This window comes from Orbicella franksi, chromosome 4 (genome assembly GCF_964199315.1).
Source record: "Orbicella franksi chromosome 4, jaOrbFran1.1, whole genome shotgun sequence".
NCBI lineage: Eukaryota > Metazoa > Cnidaria > Anthozoa > Scleractinia > Merulinidae > Orbicella > Orbicella franksi.
Window position 1 is genome coordinate 4,031,994 of NC_138148.1, and position 18,677 is coordinate 4,050,670.

Genomic DNA, 18,677 nt, shown 5'->3' on the forward strand with positions numbered 1-18,677 from the left:
GCTATTGTATTTTCTTTTGTGCTTCACTGCCGTGCTTGAGGCTATTTATCTAAACAGCTCAGCAGTCGACAATACAATAATACACAATCAATCCACAACATAAAGGCTGCCTTCATTTAAGTACACAATTCACGTAATGACCGGCTGAAAATGTTTATGAGAATATGTATAAGCGTACGAACCACTAATACCGAAACACAGAAATTAAATGTGACACGAGTTTCAAGGAGGTAAATGAAATTCCTTAATTAAACAGGTTAAAAATTACTGATAAACATAAATCTCTAATTGTCTGTAAACCAGTTAAAAAATAACATGTGTAGTAGAATTTTCCAAAAACAAATAACAACATTTTCAACTGTTAATTATCTTAGTCTTCTGGCAGAAGCTGTCAAGAAAAGAGTGATTCATGAAGGTCGCACAATTTATTGGCTATTTCTTTACCTTTTTTGGAAATTGCAATTTTGACGCTAACAAAAGACGACGTTTTTTTCTCAATCCAGAATGTTCAGAGGAACAATAAGAGAATAAAAGGTTTCATAATGTTTTCTCGGACAGCAGATTAGATTCAGCTCTCACAGACAAACGTCGAAGCTACAGTTCCAATGGCGAAGATTTCGATTTCTCTAGCTGTTGTACTGGTTTTCGCTCAGGGGACATGTGCTTACATATGGGAACGAACCAAGACAGTGAGGGAAGAAGCAAGTAAGTCTGACAAGTTATTCTCAAAATTGTTCACTTCAAACCAGCGCACTGGCCTTCACGTTTGATTTCGTCAGAACGTACAGTTATTTGTTGCAAATTCGTCTACACAGGCTAAATATCGGTAGATACAGCAGGTCAAATCTTTTTCCTTTCACCATATTCGTTACTTTTCAAACCTACATCCAGAAACTAAAACATCTCCATATTCATTCAAAGATACAATCACCAAATAACTCGTAACGGCAATTTATGTTAACCTTCTCATAATTAGCATGATCCAAGCAAAATCTTAATTACCATTTGCCATACATTTTAAATGTTTGTTTTAAGAGTTTGGTGTTACAAGACAATCTCTCCAAGTTTATGTTCTTCTTTTATCTCGTCTACTTGACAATGTTACGAGACAATGAATTTTGACCAACCTTTATTTCTAACCAGGCTAACGAAGTGGACATATTTCCAAATGCTAATAGCTGTGTTCTTTCTGTTCTGCAATAGGGTTTCAAAAAATTCCGCCAGAGAATGAAACAGCCATAAAATTTACGAAACACTTCGTAGGTTTTGATTCCTAGGCAATTCCGCCGAGGGTTGTGAGTTCGCCTTCACTCGATTATGATGCGGTCTTCGTTATCGATTCTTCGAAGTCAATAACTCAAGAAGGGCACAAAAAATCTCTCAGAGCGCTTCGACTGTTGATAGAAAAGACCAGTCCTGGCAAGAGGTTCGCTGCCATCTCTTACTCCAGCAAGGCAACACTCCGTTATAATTTCACTAGAAAAGAAAACGCCATTGAGAAGCTGAATGTCAGAGAAATTCCCTTTGAAGGAGGTGACAAAAACACACAAGACGCATTGGATAAATGCACCAAACTCATTCTTAATCCGCGTAACGGAGCTCGTCGTGGAGTACCGAAGCGTGTTTTGATCCTCACTGACGGCCAGTCCAACACGCACAAGACAAAGACATTGTATCGAGGTCTACAGTTAAAGAATGCTGGGGCGCAAGTCTTTGTGATTGCAGTTGGAAAGTATATCAAAGGAATCAACGAGATTGTAAGCCTTGCAAGCTCCACGGATGGTCACCTATACCGTGTACGAGACACGAATGGGTTGTTGCGCATCGTGAAACTCATACCTCCTTGGAAAATGATTAAGATTTTCATGCAACGTACATGGCTCTCGCAAATGCTTGATAAGAAGCCACAACCATTCAGTTGGAGGGAGCACAGATACCATCATAAGAAAAGAATGTAACTGATTCATGCCAATATCAAGGCAAAGTCCTGAAGAAGGGCTAAGTCCGAAACGTATAGCAAACCAGCTACTATTTGGCACTTTCAAGGGCCTTTTCAGCCTCATATTCAGTTTATCGTCATAGTGTCATGCATCTTATGAGTTTTTTTATTTTTTTATTTTTTTTTATTTTTAGTACTCTAACGGTGGATATGAAGTCCAGCTTTTGCTCTGGTTGAATACTTGAAACTAAACGTAAAAGAGCAACAATCACTTTTAAATAACTTCTCGGCGCAAGTCTTATTTATTTATGTATTTTTAAGAAGAATTTTCCCTTTCAAGAGCACCGCACGTGAGCCACGTGATCTATCAGTGATTAATATAAATCCACTAGCGTTCTATCAGGAATGCCGTTCTCTGATTGGCTACGCTACTCACTATCTATTCTGTGATAGATAGTGAGTAGTGTAGCAGTATGCCCTTGTTAACAAAATGGCGGCCGCTTCTTAGCGTTTTCGAAGTGTCTGCGAAGAGGATTTAGACAAAGTTTTGAACGACTGGTAGATTTATACTAAAACAATTAGATTATTCGCTATTGATTTCTATGCGTGATAGTTGACGAGGGCGTAGCGGAACGAGTGAAAATCTCGAGCTCATAATCTACTTCTTTAATAGAAAATGAATAGTTACGAGACCAACTAGATTCGCGGTTTTCCAGTAGAAGACGCAACAGTTAGTTTCTGTCAGACTTAATTTTTATAGCTGAAGAACAGTTTCTGAACGAAACGAGACAAAGTTACATTTGGTATAACTTATTCAATGCAGTAACAGAATTGGCCATTTCTGAGTTACCTTTTGCCTCTTTGTCAAAGCGAGTCTTTCTCCGAAACCATTCATATCAAAATGTGTTTCCCCTACATGTTCATTTTCATGCAAATCAAACTGATTTTCATATAAAAGGTTTTGAACGAGGACTCGTTTTGAAAAAGAGGCACAAGGTATGTCGGAAATGGCTTATTCTGATTGGTTGATTGTGGTTATTGGCCAATTAAGTTAGATGCTTTCATTGTGTAGTTATGTACTTAACACGGCAGAGTTAAAAATCCCAACTGACAGGAGACTGGGCATCCTGTTGGGTATATACTTCTCAAACTCATTAATAATTCATCAAGTTAAAACAAAGAAAATCACAACCGTGATGGAGGTTTGGATAATCGGTCTTAATTAGCATAGCTTTTGACGGTTTTACTTCTCCGTTTACTCCTTAATGTTTGTTCGATTGAGAAGATGTATCAAACACTCAAGGCAGTGTTTCATCGGCTATCCAAACACCTCGAATTTCGTCAAAAATACTCCGCTGCGCGTCGTTTTTTCAACTCTCTTCTCGGTGTTTGGATAACCCGTTGAAACACTGTCTCTCGTGTTTGATATATCACATGGTGTGGTGAGCTAGAGAGTATCTCCTCTTGATAATGTTTCAAACAGCGCAATTCCGGGAATACCGAGAAAAATACTGCTAGTTATTTGTTATTTGGCCTTTGTTGTGGAACGAATTGAAGAATGACTGAGATATAACCAAAATATGTTAATTGTTTGTTCCAACCTAATGAGAAGCTATGAAAAATAAACACTGTAGTTTTTATATGCATTGTAATCTTGAACTAACAAAGAAACACAAGGGAATTCCCGTTAAATTAGTAGTCACAAATCGGATGATAATTCGTCATTATTTCAGGAATAATCTCCAAGATCTCGAGCATTCCTCTGGAAAAAAAAAACGAAAGACAACCGGATATCTATCGATTGTTTTCGAATGTATCAAATAGACAGGAAAAAAAAGCGGGCTACAAGTCACGAAACAAGTTACATTTCTGGAGAAAATCTTTTTGCCGCTACATTTTCATTGGAGTTAAAAAAATTAATGAAAAAGAACGCGTCTATGTTCTAAGCCGGCAGTTCACCTTGGCCCCCGTGAAGCATTCAACAGTTCGTCGAGTATTTTCTTTGGCACATTTAATATTTATAGAACCTTTTGAAAGTGTTAGCACAGCTAGACTTCAGTCTTTTCTGAGGAGTAGAATACTTTTCTTGGCAAGTTTCAGATCAGAATGCTTCACTCTCACTTCCTGTTCAATTACCCTGTTCCCCAGGTTGTTTTCTCACGTCTGAGCTAGCTGCAATCATCATTTACTACAAAAACAAACAGAAGCCCTTTCGTACAAGAATTTGACCTCCCAAAAAGACGTTTGTCCAGAAATAATGCGTTAACCAATCACTCAGTAACATCTGCTCACAGCAAAAGATTATTAAGCCTGTTTTCAAGCGGATCAAAACATCCTATATTTCAGAGGTTGCCTTTCAGTGCGAGCTGCGCCATACGTTCTAAGGTGAAGAACGGAATTTGAACCTTACTGAGTACCAGTATCGACACACTAAACTGATTTAATCTTGTACTTTTGACTGTGCTATCATCATCCACCCACCAATGGCATAAGAGCGTGCTGTACGTGCAATAAACTCTCAAGTAACGGTAATCTCACGCGATCTGATAAAAGACTCATCACGCTAAGCTGGCCTCGTCGATTATAAAGAGAATAAAAATAAAAGTGGCTGATAACAAGATTAAAACGTGATCGCTTCTATTAAAAGGTGATCTTGTTGACGAACCCGAGGAAAATGATGTTGGTTTCGTAGTAGACATAGCAAGGCAGTAATTGACGGCGTCTCCTTCCACGCGTCTCACAGCGCGTGTTCTATTTTTGTAATTTACGCGTCGTCAGCGGCAAAATATTTTAATTGAGGGCATGACACGCAGTTGAAAAGCAGATAATGGGTTGAATACTAGTATCGCTTACAAAATTACAGGACAATTATAGCAATGGAACCTTCCAAACGATATGTGTTGGCAAAAGCGCTTGTAGAACGAAGTCAAGTTCTAGAAAGTGTTCACACGGCCGGTCTCATTGTGTCTACTGTCATTATAATAGCAATTTTACGGTATCAGATCTTTACGTCAAAAGGAGGATAAGAATACTCATACCCAAGAGGCTTTCAATAAGTCACAATACATAATTAGAAGCCCCTGGCAAATTTAAACGCTCCATGTAACCGAGAGATGTAACGGAAAGATGCGATGGAGAGGTTTGGAGCTTTCTGGAACACTTGCCTTCGAAAACGAAGACAATGCAGACCGGGATGTGTATATAAGAAACACAAATAAACATAAATGAACAGAGCAAAATGCCATGCTAATACAAATTAAGCTAAAAGGATTCCTGGGTCGATTAACCTCTTTGTCTAGACCTCCCTGACTGATCATCCATTGTACCGAGCATATATGTAGATGGAAAAAAGACAACCAAAGATACAGCCAAATCAAAAGCACGGCACCACGAAAAAGACAAACTAACCCCTAATTTTTTTTTTAAGTTATTTTTAAATGCAATGAAATGCTAGGTTGGTTTTTGTTAAACAATTGCATTTGGAGGTACACTTCGGTGGCAAATATTTATGGCACTGCTTTCTAACCACATACAAATTTTTCTTGTGTTTTATTATTCACAACAGCACTAACTGTAAAATTATACACGATCAGATGGCTTTCTTCAGGCTAACGTCATGTAAAGCCACGCCTGCACACTGGAGCCTTCGCTACCCCACCTGCTTAAATAAGTTGACGCTAAGTGTTTCCAGAAGTGTCGACAAAGAGATAAAAGGCTGAGCATAAATTAATAACGCGAGAGAACAGGCTGGCCTTCAAAGGTTGAGGTCCTTCAGGCACTCTGCTAGTTGAGCGTACAGTCCATCAATCAAGCACCACACCAAGCAAGCACCTTCAAAATGTTGAAATTGTTGTTGATCGTGATGCTGTCGCTGCATTTCGCAGAGAAGCGTTCTTCCGCCTACATCTGGGAACGTACCAAGAGAACAGGATTGGATCCCTGGGCGCGTAAGTGAAAGCAGCAAAGCTACAGAGGCTTTTCCACGTTTGTGTGCAGTGCATGTAAAATATGTGAAGTGCTCCTCATTTCACGCTTTCAGTAAACGGTATGACAAAGCAAAAAACACGCGAAGGGGAAAAAACACTACTGACTTCATAAGGAATCGCTCTATCAACTAATGTAATTAGCGTTTGACTTCCTACGTCTATTATGCACGTAATCACAGTTGTGTTGATACTCTAAACTCAGCTAGACTTTCCACCCGCACTTATATTTTGCCGTCAACTGAATTTAATATCCTTCGCATAAGGCATGTAAGTCTCAGTAAACCATCTGCATTTGTTCTTAGATACACAAACGCTAAGCTGAGGTGTCTAAATTGCCGAATGGAATCTTAAAAAATACCTTTAATTAAGCAAAGGTTTTTAAACAAACACAGTATATCTTAAATAGAATTCTCTTCTCATTACAGGATACCAGAGGGTGCCGCCCGCGCACGAAACTGCCGACAAGCTAATGAGGTATTTCTTGGGCATTGATCAGAGAGTCATACGACAGATGAGAAGAAGAAATCGCAGGTCTGTAGAAGGGTCTATGCCAAGGCTATACGCACATTTTGATGCCATATTCGTTATTGACTCCTCCGCATCCATAATGCCTAAAGATTTCCGACGGACACTGAAAGCCCTGCAACTTCTGACTGGAAAAGCTCAGAGAGAGAGGCGGTACGCGGCCGTTACTTTCTCCTACAACGCTACCGTTCGTTTTAATTTCACGTCAAGACGAGACACCGTTGGAAAGCTAGGAGAAATACCTTTCGAAGCTGGCATGACAAACACCCAGAAGGCGCTTGAAGTATGCCGTAAAGAACTGATTTTAAATCGCGGAAGCGGCGCGCGACCCGGATACAGAAAGCGCGTCCTAATTGTAACTGACGGACAGTCTAACGTACAAAAACAAAAGACTTTATTTGAAGCGTTTAAGGTCAAGCTCACAGGTACACAAATCTTCGTTATTGCAGTAGGAAAGTACCTCAAGGGTATCTCTGAAATCGTTGGGCTCGCGAGCTCTACAGATGCCCATCTTTACCGAGTGGCTAATGTGAACGGACTTCTGCGTGTCGTCAGGCTAATTCCACCATGGCATATGATGGAGAACTACATTCGTCGCTCGTGGCTAAATGGAATGTTACGACCTCAGTTCTGACTCTGTGGATCAGCAGTGGGTCTCGCGCAGACTGCGTTCAAGAAAAAAGACTACGAACTGCAACCGGCTAAAAAACAATTGCTTTGCTTGTTGTACTAAGTTAAATACGCTGTGTACATGATAAATTAAAGAGTTGCCTAGGGTATCGGCTTAACTATTGGCTATCGAACTTACTAGTCATAGACACGTAAGTCATTGAAACCAGATCAGGGACGTCAGCACAACTGGGAATTATCAAGAACGAACTTGCAACAAATATTGGTGGCAAATGCACCCACGGTGTAGATATGAAAAGTTACAAAATAATGTTTCAAAAGGGCAAGTATAAATTTACTTATATTGATAAAGCGTCAGGAGCATGTTTTATCTTGGATTTTCTGTGAATGACTTTTGAAACGATCAAAGTTACGTTTAAGTATAGGTAGTTTATAGATTTCAAGAGACAACAAATTATTCGGCGCACTATGTTTTGCATGGTAGCTAATATGCGGTTGAAATGGTCGCGAGGCCATTTAAGCGTACAATGAAACCCTCAGGCGGTTAAAGGCTAGAATATGCATTTTTCATTACAAAGCTTGATTTGTGCAAGTGTACCTGCTGGAAACGTAAATTAAAGGTCCATTCATGAAGGAACGAGAGAAAAGCCTGATGAATCTTGTCTGCGACAACAACAACAACAACAACAACCATTTATTTGTACTCACAATTTATAAAATAATTACAATAAACATTAAATTAGTGTAGAGTACTGCCTGCCCAAAGTAACCATAAGGGCTAAAAAGAATGGGCTTGCACTTTGAGAAAATACAATGGTAATAAGAAGTAACAAGTTCCAATTTGTCACTGAGTTAGCAGTAAAATGAAAACTGTTTGCCGCGGAAAGAACGAAATGCGAGCCTGTAGCTCGCCTGTAAATGCCACTCACTTAACAAAGGACCATAAGTACGTCTTGAAAAAAACCAGGAGGTAAATACAAAAAAATATGTTTCGTGTCTCAAATGAAGCTAATTAGAAAAACGTAAGTACTGTATTCAAGGTCAAGAATTATCATTTGCACTCACTGCTGTACCGCTTAATAGTCAGCTAAAACTCATGACAGGGGAAATCAAAACAGTAAGGACTATTTGCGCAAATTTCATTATAAAGTTCTGTGAAAACAACTGTTCACTCTCGTGGCCCGCATAGCTCAGCTTTCATTGATATCAGGTTTGTGAAGAAACTGGATCGGCTTATAAGGATTACCGGATAAATTTATCTGTTACAGACGAATCTCGCAGTGTATTCAGCTCAAATTCGCCGAGTTAATCACTCTTGAATGTGTTATTGTTTTAAAAAATCGATTCAGCGAAACTGGGCTTTGTTTCGTGATTCTGTCAAACCGGTACGGAGCAACCCACTTCTTCCCCAAGAGATGATTTAGGACTGAATCGCCTAACGCTTGAAGTGTACAATCTCAGTTCATGAAAGATATGCGAAACTGCGCAACATGCAGTGAAATTCGCTCATTTATATACTGTAAGCAAGAAAGTTGGCTAGAGTTGTTCGAAGTTTTTTTTTAGCATGACTTGGCTCTGGGTGGAGCTAGGGAGAACTGGCTAAAAATATAATATGAGAACAAGGAATTTTTCGCGAAAAATGATACCACTAGAAACACAGTAATCTCTTGAATTATCCGCAAACAAAGAAAATGCTAGATTCAGTAAAACTTACAAAGCAGTAATTTGTTTCCAAAGGGTCTTAACTTCACAATCAGCATTTTCTACTTATTATGAATTCAGCTTCTATCGCTTTGTATTTGGATTAACCGAGAATGACAGAAGTTTCTGTCGAAACATGTTTTATAAAGTCAAACGTTTTGTTGTTTTCTTAAAATTCCAGTAATTTGTTTCCGGAAATTAAAATTTGAAGTTTTCTGAAGGTCATTTTAGAAGTTCAACAGTGGTGGCTCGTTAAAAGTTTATAGACACAACAAAGATACGTGACTTTTAAAAATCGATTTCCTTCAGAGGCATAACTATAACTACCAATTCAATATCTATCAGTACTCACTGAGTGATTTGAAGTGTTTCGTCAACAAACACACCTATTCTGGTAGTTAAATTTACCTTTTAATGATTTTTGACATGATAATAATGTACTACATGGTATGGACGACTGCAAGCGACACGATAAGAATGTGAACACTAAAACCAACCAGGTGAAATGATCTGAAATGCTTGGTGGAATTTCTACACAACACCGCACTCGGTTAGGATTAGATGGAAATCTTGTTTGGGTATATGATGTGGTTCTGTAAGACCTGTAATCATTTCCGGCCCTTAGACCGATGAAAATCGAAGTTGAATACATCTCTCGAGTGCACAACAGTGACTTCTAAGTATGTGCAAAGTGACATTCAACATGAAAACATTCAACGCACTTGGCGTCCTTGTTTATACAGCTTCACCGTGTTCTTTGTTAGGCAAATAACTCTTTCATGAAGAAAGACGACGATAGAACGGGATATATTTCTTAAACTGTCTTCTTAGAAAAATATGTCTGATTTATTGTTAAAAAACACAATAATATGAAATTCGTTAAGAATTGAAAAGGAAAGACCGCACAGTCCCGTTTCATTGCGGTCAACACACATTCCTTTTTCGCTGATAGAAACTTCTGGTTTATATTACACCATCACTTTGGTTGATCATTGTTTGCAAGTAAAATCACCTTTTTCACACCTTTTTCACACGCGCCGCAAAAATGAGCCCTCTTTAAAAACCAGTTTAACTTAGAATTAAATTGTTGATTGATTAGTAGAAGGCTGCCGAAAACCACATCTAATTAGGCTCTCATTTTACTACTTTCAAATCATCTAGCGTGGCTGTTTGCCAGCGATATTTAACAACAGGAATGTTAATGTGACCTCTGAAACCAGAATGAAAATGATTGAAAAAGCAACAACATTCACTTTTTTTTATAACGTCTATTTTGGGGGCCGAGGTTGCAAGTTCTTAATTTTTAAGGCATGAATGTTTTCCATTTTGAAAATAACTAAGGTGGTATGGAAGTAGAACTGAATCGCCTCCGAAACGCATTTATATTGTACACGAACGTACAGGTCCACGTGCACTTCAAGGTGATAATGACAATGTTCGTTCCACGTAAGATGCGAACAAAGATTGATTATCTGTACATGAGGTCGAACTTTTTTGCAGCAAATGAAAAAAAGAAAAAAGTCGAAATGACTCATGCTATAGCCATGATGACATTCTGAACATGTTCTTAGGTTTATAGCCTCCCTTAGTGTCCACGCTCATATATAAATTAATTAACTAAGAGTATACTATACAGCATGTGAGGTACTTCTACTACAGCAAATGCTAAATAAGAAAACCGACTAGAAAACGAATTCACAGGTAGGTTAAAGGAAGGTTCAAAGTCTATAAACAGTGCCCCTTAATATAGTTAGTTATTCTAATCGCAGTGAAGGATTTGATGGCATTCATCGCTAGTGACTGAATGCGGTTTTCCGAGAAACTAGAACTATTTCCGGCGCCGAGTTAATAAACACAAAATTCAACGCATATCAGTCCTACGTATGAAACAACAAGTTCTGAGTAAGTGCGAAGTGAATTTGTACATGTGCACTTTCTTTGAAATGTTTTAGTACACGTTTGACTCAAGGGTTTGAGAACTCTGGTAACCCGATTTTCTCTCATCTATGGCTTCTAGTCGTTCACAAGTTGCACGCCCCAATTATGATTTGGAAGGTTTCACGGATAAACAGATGCCTATCTTCGACGACCCGATTGAGACTTTTTTTCATTCTGGCACAAGACCAAAGAATTTCATTGCAGCAATCTCTCTTTTTCCCTCATTCCATGCTCGGTATAGCATAAGGCTGCATGGGGTTTCACGTTGAAAGGAGTGCTTAACACGAATAAGCATTGTAAACGATTACTGAGCTAGGTGTGGAAGGATTTGAGTATCTTTTGTAGAGAAAGAATCTATGTTGGACAAGTTAATTAACTGCAGATTCCTTTTTTTTCTTATAAAAGTATGCCGTTACTGATCCTGAGATATATCGTGGGGTGGCAGAATTCAACAGGAAAATAGATATATGCAGGTTCAAGAGTTATCAGTTGTTAATCCAATAATAACTGCAAATTGGTTACGTCTGAAGAAGACTCGAACGAAGATTAATTACCACGAGTAATATCTGATAAGGCTGAAGCCGGTTGAATTTATCAAAGGAAATTCAACACAAGAGAGATCTCTTTCGGGGTCAACTTAGCGGCATACTGCTTATTACGTTTCTATAGTTAGCACACACTCTCTGAATTGCCCCGGCCAGGGAACGGCATATTAGATTGACTGATACCGTGATGGCACTCAACTAGAATAAGTTCTTCATACTTAGCTAAGTGCTTATGTTAAGTGATGATTTGGAATCAAATCAGTTTCTGTTCTCGAACATATCATCAATCAACAAAGGCGTGCTATATAGGCGCGTTCTGTAGCTAAGGGACTAACAACAACAAATTCATATTTTGGCCGCGAAATTGCTTCCACATGCACGCTTAGGTTTGTTTCGTTGTGTTGCTAATCTTGGCCTAAAAGACCTCAGACGAAATTAAATTAAGGAAATTAGTTAAAGACCACAAGTCTATTTGCCTTAAGACATTTTCGTGAAATTTATGGCCTCAACTATGTGTCAAAATGATAACGAAGCGTTTAAACGAACACGCAAATTTCAAGTGACGCCACATTCCAGTTTACAAGGCGTCGAGAAATTTTCCTTCAAACTCTAAATTCCAGTTTTCACAGCAAAACACTGTAGTGATACATCTGAAAGTTTCGTTAAAAAAGGTCCTAGGTGACAAAAACCCGAGAAGTGCCTTTTCTGATAAAGTACGTTTGCATGAGCCTAAATAGTATCCATTCATTGTCTATTCAGTACGAGCAAAAAGCCCCGAAAAGTCTTAGTATTTCCGACGCTAAGCTAATAAAAACAAATACATCTCTCAACTGCACAACAATTTCAAGTATGTGTCTAAACACAATGCTAAAAATATTCAAGGCCTTCACACGAAAGCATCCCTAAACTCTTTGATAATTATGATACATATTTCTCTTGGAGGAAATAAAAATGTGCTTCCCTTGCTAAGAAGAGAAGAACGCCGTTTGACAATTTTAGTGTGAAACATCGAACTATTGTTAAAATGCACTAGTCCATATTTAGCAAGTGTTTTATTTGGCCAGTGCAGTTAAATCAGAATCGTGTAGGACACAATGTAACTGGCGCTACTACGGCAAAGAATGAGTGATTCAACTGTTCAGCTTTATCAGTCACTGAATTAATACTACAATGTAGCATTCACGTTGTGGTAAAAATAAAGTACATGATAGATCAATGTACTAGTACATGTCGGATGTTCATCCCTTGATTGTTGCTCAACTGAGGAAAATACTATTATTGACTGATTGCCCCCCTCCCCTTCCCCCACCCCCCCCCCCCTCCCACCTTTCTCACCCAATTTTTGGTAATTTTTACCAATTGTAGTTTTGTACTGGGGATCAGGTTTTGCAGAGCTTAACACGTCGGCCTGCGAGTCAGCTGGTCCGCATCTAGGGGGACCTGGAGTATATGTTCCCCATAAAAAAAGTCCGAAAAGGTTTTTTCCTCGCTTTCTGGTGATTTAACAATACCTTAAACCTAATTTTAATATGAATTCGTGCTATCAACTGAAAAAAATCGTCATAAAAAGTCACAACAAAGATTTCTTCCTATATTGTTATTCTTTGTTTAAAAGACGTTCAATCGTCAATATAACAACACAACTGCAACCATTCCAGCAGGCTAAATTTGCATCATCTTTAAATGGCGGAATTTAAAACGGATACGAAGATACAAACTGCCTTGACACAGTTCAAGTTGCTAAATAAGCTTAAAGAACTTAGTTACAACTAAAGAATTTTAAAAGACTAAAGTAAAGAAAAAAGTCTTTTCCTACCTCTTTCCAATGCTTTGAAGATTTAGCGATCAGGAGAGACCCAAACATGTTCCCAACTCGCTCGGCACTCATCACGTTGTTTTTGACAACATTTACAAGATGAGAAAAGAGTGCCTTCCACAGTTTAATCAGCGAAGATTCCACGAAGGATCTGGTAAGTCAAAGAAAGATAAAATTTAATAGTAAACACGGAGCGATCCTATAAAACGAGGCTGAGGTGTTCAGCCTGCCAATCACAAATCCCAACGGACGACCAATACTCCTATTTGATTCGCTTATTTACTCAGGTCTAGTTTTAGCGCGTTGCCACAAAATTCTGGAAAGCGACGGGTGTAATTTTCTGTTTTCACTTTACAAGTAAGCTATGCCTTTTGACTAAATGAACGATAGCCTCAAGAGAAGAGTTTAAAAAGAAAATAGGCTTTTTTAATTTCAACTTCATAATTATGTTCCTTCACTTGCGAAAGCCTATCGTATAATTTCGAGTTGTTCACTCAAATTTATAAAATGCCGCATCTAGTTCTTTTGATGCCAGAGTGTCTCTGCTCCTTCGAGGATAACGCGGTTGAGAAAAAAGTTTGGAAACATAAAAAAAAAACCCAGATACAAGCAGACTGCGAAGGTGATATATTATAGTCTACAGTAATATGGTTATTCTTCAGCCAGTTATCTATAAGGTCTAAAAGAGATTCGAATCCATAAAAGGTGAAGATTGGCTGCTGTTGTACTCTCGGTCTTTTACGAACGCAATGATAGTTTTTATTGTATTCAGCCATGTCTTCCTTCTCTTTCTAACGTCAATATTCAGCCGAAATCTCACTTTGCCATTTTTCAAGTTCTTTTGTTTCGTAGTAATACTTTTTGTTTCCAATTTCTTTGCTCTGGGTATGGAACAGTTTGAGGAATAACTCGGCGTTGTCAGGTTCAATTTGTATTTTGTTTGCATATTCAACCAAAATCTGTCTGTGTTCACAGGGTAACCAAAATCACCTCTTACGAGATTTGTTTTCGTTCTCGGCATGCCGAGATAAATGGAAACAGATAGCTCGTTGATCGCAGGCATCAGCTTTGTTATTTTAGTTAGCGGCGAAATTTGAATGTTCCGTGAAGTGACGAAGATAATTCATCATTTTTGTACTTCCAAAGGCGGCTTCTAAAGTGTTAATAAAGTTTTATTTTCACTGTATTTTTACTATTTACCTTATATTATTCTACGTAAATGACTCCGTTGTTTTAACGAAAACACGACTTCTATGTTATGCGACCGTTATTTCGGCTTTCCACAGCCAACAGAGAGCTTCAAAGGTGGCGTGTCCTTGCTCCGTGTTTAAGCTTATACGTGGCAGAGACCGGAAAAAAAAAACACAATTAAGGTGGTCTTATACCTAGAATTTTTTTTTTTTTTGCAAAACAACTCTGTGGAACAGTTTTGGTATCACGTTAAAGGACTTTGCACTCTGACTTCAAAAATGAGCTTTTCCAGCTCACGTGCCACGATGGTTAATGAGTAACTAGCTCCTTAGTGTTAAAAAGTGGTGTTCATTATAAACACGATAACGTGATAATGAATGGTTCGAGAAGTATGGAATTAAGTTCATCCTGTCCATAAGCAAGTTGTCCAGGAGACAAACCTCAGAAAACAGTGTTTTGAGGCGTTTTTTTTCGTGAAATGTTGAAAAAGTGTATTAATATTAACTAATATTAACTATATTAACCAAATAACAGGAAAAAATTTCATAAATTGCAAATTTTGGAGGTTTAAGACCTAGATAATTGTGTCCTCCATCAATGTTGAAAATTTGACAACATTCGGTTAAAACCCAGTGGAGATATCGTGTGCGAGATATTGATGATCCGTCTATTTGGTCATTTTGAGAAATAAGGCTTTAAAGTTTTACTTCGGTCTCCGAGAGCCCAAATTAGCCCTGTGAACTAGGGGGGGGGGAGGTTAGGGGCAGGGGGAGGGGTATATTTAAAGGTTTTACATAAATGTTTCATTGAACACCCGAATACACACCAGTCATAGAAATGTTATCCAAGTATAAGGAGCATATAAGATGGTAGAAGAAATAATGTTCGGGACCATGATGCAAAATTCTCATAACTACACATCTTTAAAGCATTTGTGTAAAGTATCATTAAAATGTACTGAATTGAATCCATTTTGTGAGTACTTTTAGACTGTAAACAATGGTTGCTATGGGTGTTGTTATGTTGAAATATAGCTAGAAGTGTTCAGGTTTCTTAATTTAAACGTAAATTCAGGAGTAATTAGAGGAAAATCCTTTCAAAATACGATTTACAAATAGACAGGGATGTTGAATCTTCATGTTCCAAAAACATGGTTTTCTGGAGAAAAATTTATATCTGAGAGTATAAGACCCCCTTAAGCACTTTTTAAATTTTCATGCAGCATTATATTCCCGAACTTGGAAGCAGCTTAGAGTTGTTCAGACACGTCGTTTTATATGAAGGAAACTTGTGTTAAATATTACTGTTGGGGAAAGTTTCCTCCTGTGGACTCTATGACAGGCAGTTTTGGCGGGAATCTAGACGCGGCTGGTACTTTTTTGCCGGGAGCCGAGACGCGGGTGCCATTTTTGACAAGAACCGAGACGTCGACGGGCAGTCAAACGCATACATCAACCACAGCTACACTGCAGATCATTTTATGACCTTGCGAGTCTGAAATGTTTCTTTTTGACTATCTAATAATCGAAATTTGTTCTTTTTCGCGAATCTCACCTTAGCTCTTTCTCTGTTTCGCAGGAAGCTCCTTCTGAAAACACATGGTCAGGAATGAGGCAACCAGCGGGAGTACTCAGCACCAAAAGTGGCAACTCCTCCAAAACAATCATACTGACCGTGTTTAGGTTAAAGGACTGGAGACTATCACCAACCTCAGCGGCTCTTCACAAAAGCAAACGAGACAAAAGTTACGCGCTGGTAAGAACTTGCTTCCACTTAATACTGATTCATGCATGTAGCTACATGTTACTCTTTCCATGTAAGTTGTGAGATGTGAAAGCAAAGTTTATAGAAGCAAATTTCAAATCGGTTCTCAATTCTTTTGACTGACTTACCTAATTATCTCCTCACGCATATCTGAACTGCAGCGAGGGGAATGATACAGTGTCTCCGGGCTGAACGACACCTCCACATCAGCATCAACGGCTTGCAGAAGACACAAGAAACCATCCACACTCACTGATGGTGATCTCTTTTCTTCTGTCTTCGGTAAAGATGTCTCCATTTCATCTTTGGCTAGCACCTCGTTTGTATCCTTTCCCCTTTCATCATTTACATCTTTGCTAACTTCAAACTCCTTGGGTTGTTCTGCGCCTTTTTCACCACCGCTTGTGAGTGTCTCTTCGCCTTCATCGTGGACAGGAACATCATTTAAATCCTCATCACCATCCAAAGCCACAGATTCTGGGATATCCTCACTAATGTCTTCAGTGACACTCTTTGTAGCGTTAGGTACAACAACAGGATTACTGATACCACCGGAGAGTTCTGAATTCCCACGAGATGCATTCACTTTTTCCTGTTTGTCCTCATGCCTAACTGGTTCTTCCTGTGAAGGAATAAAAGGCAGCCCTTCTTTGTTCCCATCTGGAAGACTAAGGTCACTTAAATCCAAGCTTTCCTCATCATCTTCATCACTCTGCTCTCCCAATTTATTTGCCTGTTGAAGCGTCAGTGACACTTTATCCTTCGGTTCCTCATCTTTTCCATCCACTGAATCAATTTCTGTATTCTGCTGGTTTCCGTCTTGTGGAATCCCTACTGACTTTACAGGCTCTAAGCCAAGCTTTCGGGCTTTTTCTGACAACTCAGTTATTTCCTCACTTGGCAAACTTTGCTGTTTCACTACGTTTTCCTTTGCTGGTTTCACTACCGCCACGTTTGGAATGGCTTCGGACGTCGTTGGCGTCGTAAGAGATTTATCTTCTTTCATTCCATGATCATGGTGAGCATTGGTAATATCCATCGTGGTCTCAATAACTGTTGACGAGGGTGAAGGATCTGGGAAACCTGACACAGGAATGCTTCTCTCCAAAGGTTTTTCAGGGGGGACAAATGGTTGGTTTGCGTGGTAGGCTTCTGGAGGCAGTTGCTTTGAGTCCTGACCATTCATGACAACTTTTGCTGGAAAACCACTCAAGAAAGGCTGATGAATAAGAACAGGTATTACCTTTGTAAGTTTCATGTTTGACTTAATTTACACAGAGACATTTTACTTTGCCTTTTTTAAATTTTCCAGTTTGACAACAAAAACTCAAAGGATGAGTCCTTCACCTTAAATTCCCTTTGCCTTACATGTACATATTACAGTTTGTCACCCCAGCATTTATGTACAGTAGCAAATGTAAACATCATTGGAATCAATCTCTCTTGGCCAGTCACTTTTTCAGCAACATGTAGATTTGTGCTGCTCTCTCACGAGAGCTGAGTTTAGCAAGGAGGGTGGGCTAATTTTCCAGAGCATCAGCTGGTTGTCGAGTCTAGTCACTTTCTGAATGTCAGGATACTAGAAATGCAATTTTGTTTAGAGCCAAAGTAATGCACAGAAAATAAGAAACAAAAAGCAATGCAGTTATAACTGAAAACAAACCTTGTCAACTTGAGCCGCATCCCTTCCACTCACAATGCCTCTCTCCATTCTATGAGGTTCAAACCCATCTGGCCTCTGATTCCCATAACCCCTGTAGCCGTTCTGTCTTCCATCATGGTAATGTGCATACTGCCCATTCTGATCATAAGGTCCTGGTTGGTTTCTGTGAGTCATGAATGTCCTTTGTAACTCTGTCCTGGGCTCATAAGGTGCTGCAGGTCTTGTTCCTTGTGACTGTCCATGAGCAATATCAGGGTGCACATATCTAGGATCTGGTGGAACATTCCTTGGGACTTCTCCATGAGGTGGTTGTCTGTCATAGAACGGGCCACCTGGTGACGTAGAATAATGATCTGGGGCCCTGTAATAGACATTTTCTGGCTCCCTGCTATTTGCCGCAAACTGACCTTGATGTACTCTACTGTCAAAATGTCTATGTGAGTCATAATATTCTGGGGTTTGCCACCTTCTGTCAGATACCAAATATCCAGATGGCGGCAGATTACTGCCACGATTGCGAGATGAATCATGGTAAGAGAACTCACTGTAAGGATCCTGCCGATAACTGTGATGTTGATTGACTGGGTAGCCTGTTTGTGGAGGAGGTCTGTTGTGCATTGTTGAGCTGCGAAGAGGGTGAGCTGGTGTGCTTGATAATAAGGTGTTTCCAGAAAAGTGTGGTTCTAGATGAGTAGCTCTCAAGGGTGACGATGAGGTAAAGAGTGGGGCACCAGATGCCTGAGAGAAAATTACACCCTCCGTTGGACTTGCAGTACTATTGCATTTACAGACAATTGCATGGCTTGAACTTGTCAGTAGAGTTTTTTACCAGGAGTCATCCTTAATAAATTTAGTGATGTACTGTACATGTACAATCATACATCTTTAAAATTGGTAGTTCAATCTTCATTCCCAGGTCTATACACATTCTTTTTCTATCACAGGATCACAAATGAATGCAAGTAACCAACAAAGTGAG

General features: G+C 39.1%; 3 protein-coding genes across 4 annotated transcripts in view; 2 read left to right on the forward strand and 1 right to left on the reverse strand.

The window, feature by feature from the left end:
• Positions 1-18,677, reverse strand: part of LOC145486003 (uncharacterized) — a 45,472-nt gene that overhangs the window by 24,277 nt on the left and 2,518 nt on the right. For both annotated transcript variants that reach the window (XM_081464696.1, XM_081464695.1), the window contains exons 5-8: positions 17,699-18,436; positions 16,164-17,254; positions 15,826-15,990; positions 13,081-13,231 (exon numbers count right to left, since the gene is read on the reverse strand). In XM_081464696.1, coding sequence (XP_081320822.1) covers positions 13,081-13,231; positions 15,826-15,990; positions 16,164-17,254; positions 17,699-18,436 — 2,145 coding nt within the window. The remainder of the gene's footprint in view (positions 1-13,080; positions 13,232-15,825; positions 15,991-16,163; positions 17,255-17,698; positions 18,437-18,677) is intronic.
• Positions 606-4,912, forward strand: LOC145484339 (integrin alpha-1-like). Its single transcript, XM_081462970.1, has 2 exons — positions 606-689; positions 1,278-4,912. Exons 1-2 carry the CDS (start codon positions 606-608, stop codon positions 1,956-1,958), a joined length of 765 nt encoding a protein of 254 aa, XP_081319096.1. The 3' UTR covers positions 1,959-4,912.
• Positions 5,369-10,361, forward strand: LOC145486011 (collagen alpha-1(XXII) chain-like). The gene is made up of 2 exons (XM_081464705.1): positions 5,369-5,886; positions 6,351-10,361. Exons 1-2 carry the CDS (start codon positions 5,778-5,780, stop codon positions 7,082-7,084), a joined length of 843 nt encoding a protein of 280 aa, XP_081320831.1. The 5' UTR covers positions 5,369-5,777; the 3' UTR covers positions 7,085-10,361.

Excerpts from the sequence above, each read along its gene's own strand:
- LOC145484339 (XM_081462970.1), top strand. The coding sequence starts at position 606 with ATGGCGAAGATTTCGATTTCTCTAGCTGTTGTACTGGTTTTCGCTCAG. Across the intron at positions 690-1,277 it reads TATGGGAACGAACCAAGACA|GCAATTCCGCCGAGGGTTGT; the intron begins GTGAGGGAAGAA and ends TTTGATTCCTAG.
- LOC145486011 (XM_081464705.1), top strand. The coding sequence starts at position 5,778 with ATGTTGAAATTGTTGTTGATCGTGATGCTGTCGCTGCATTTCGCAGAG. Across the intron at positions 5,887-6,350 it reads AGGATTGGATCCCTGGGCGC|GATACCAGAGGGTGCCGCCC; the intron begins GTAAGTGAAAGC and ends TTCTCATTACAG.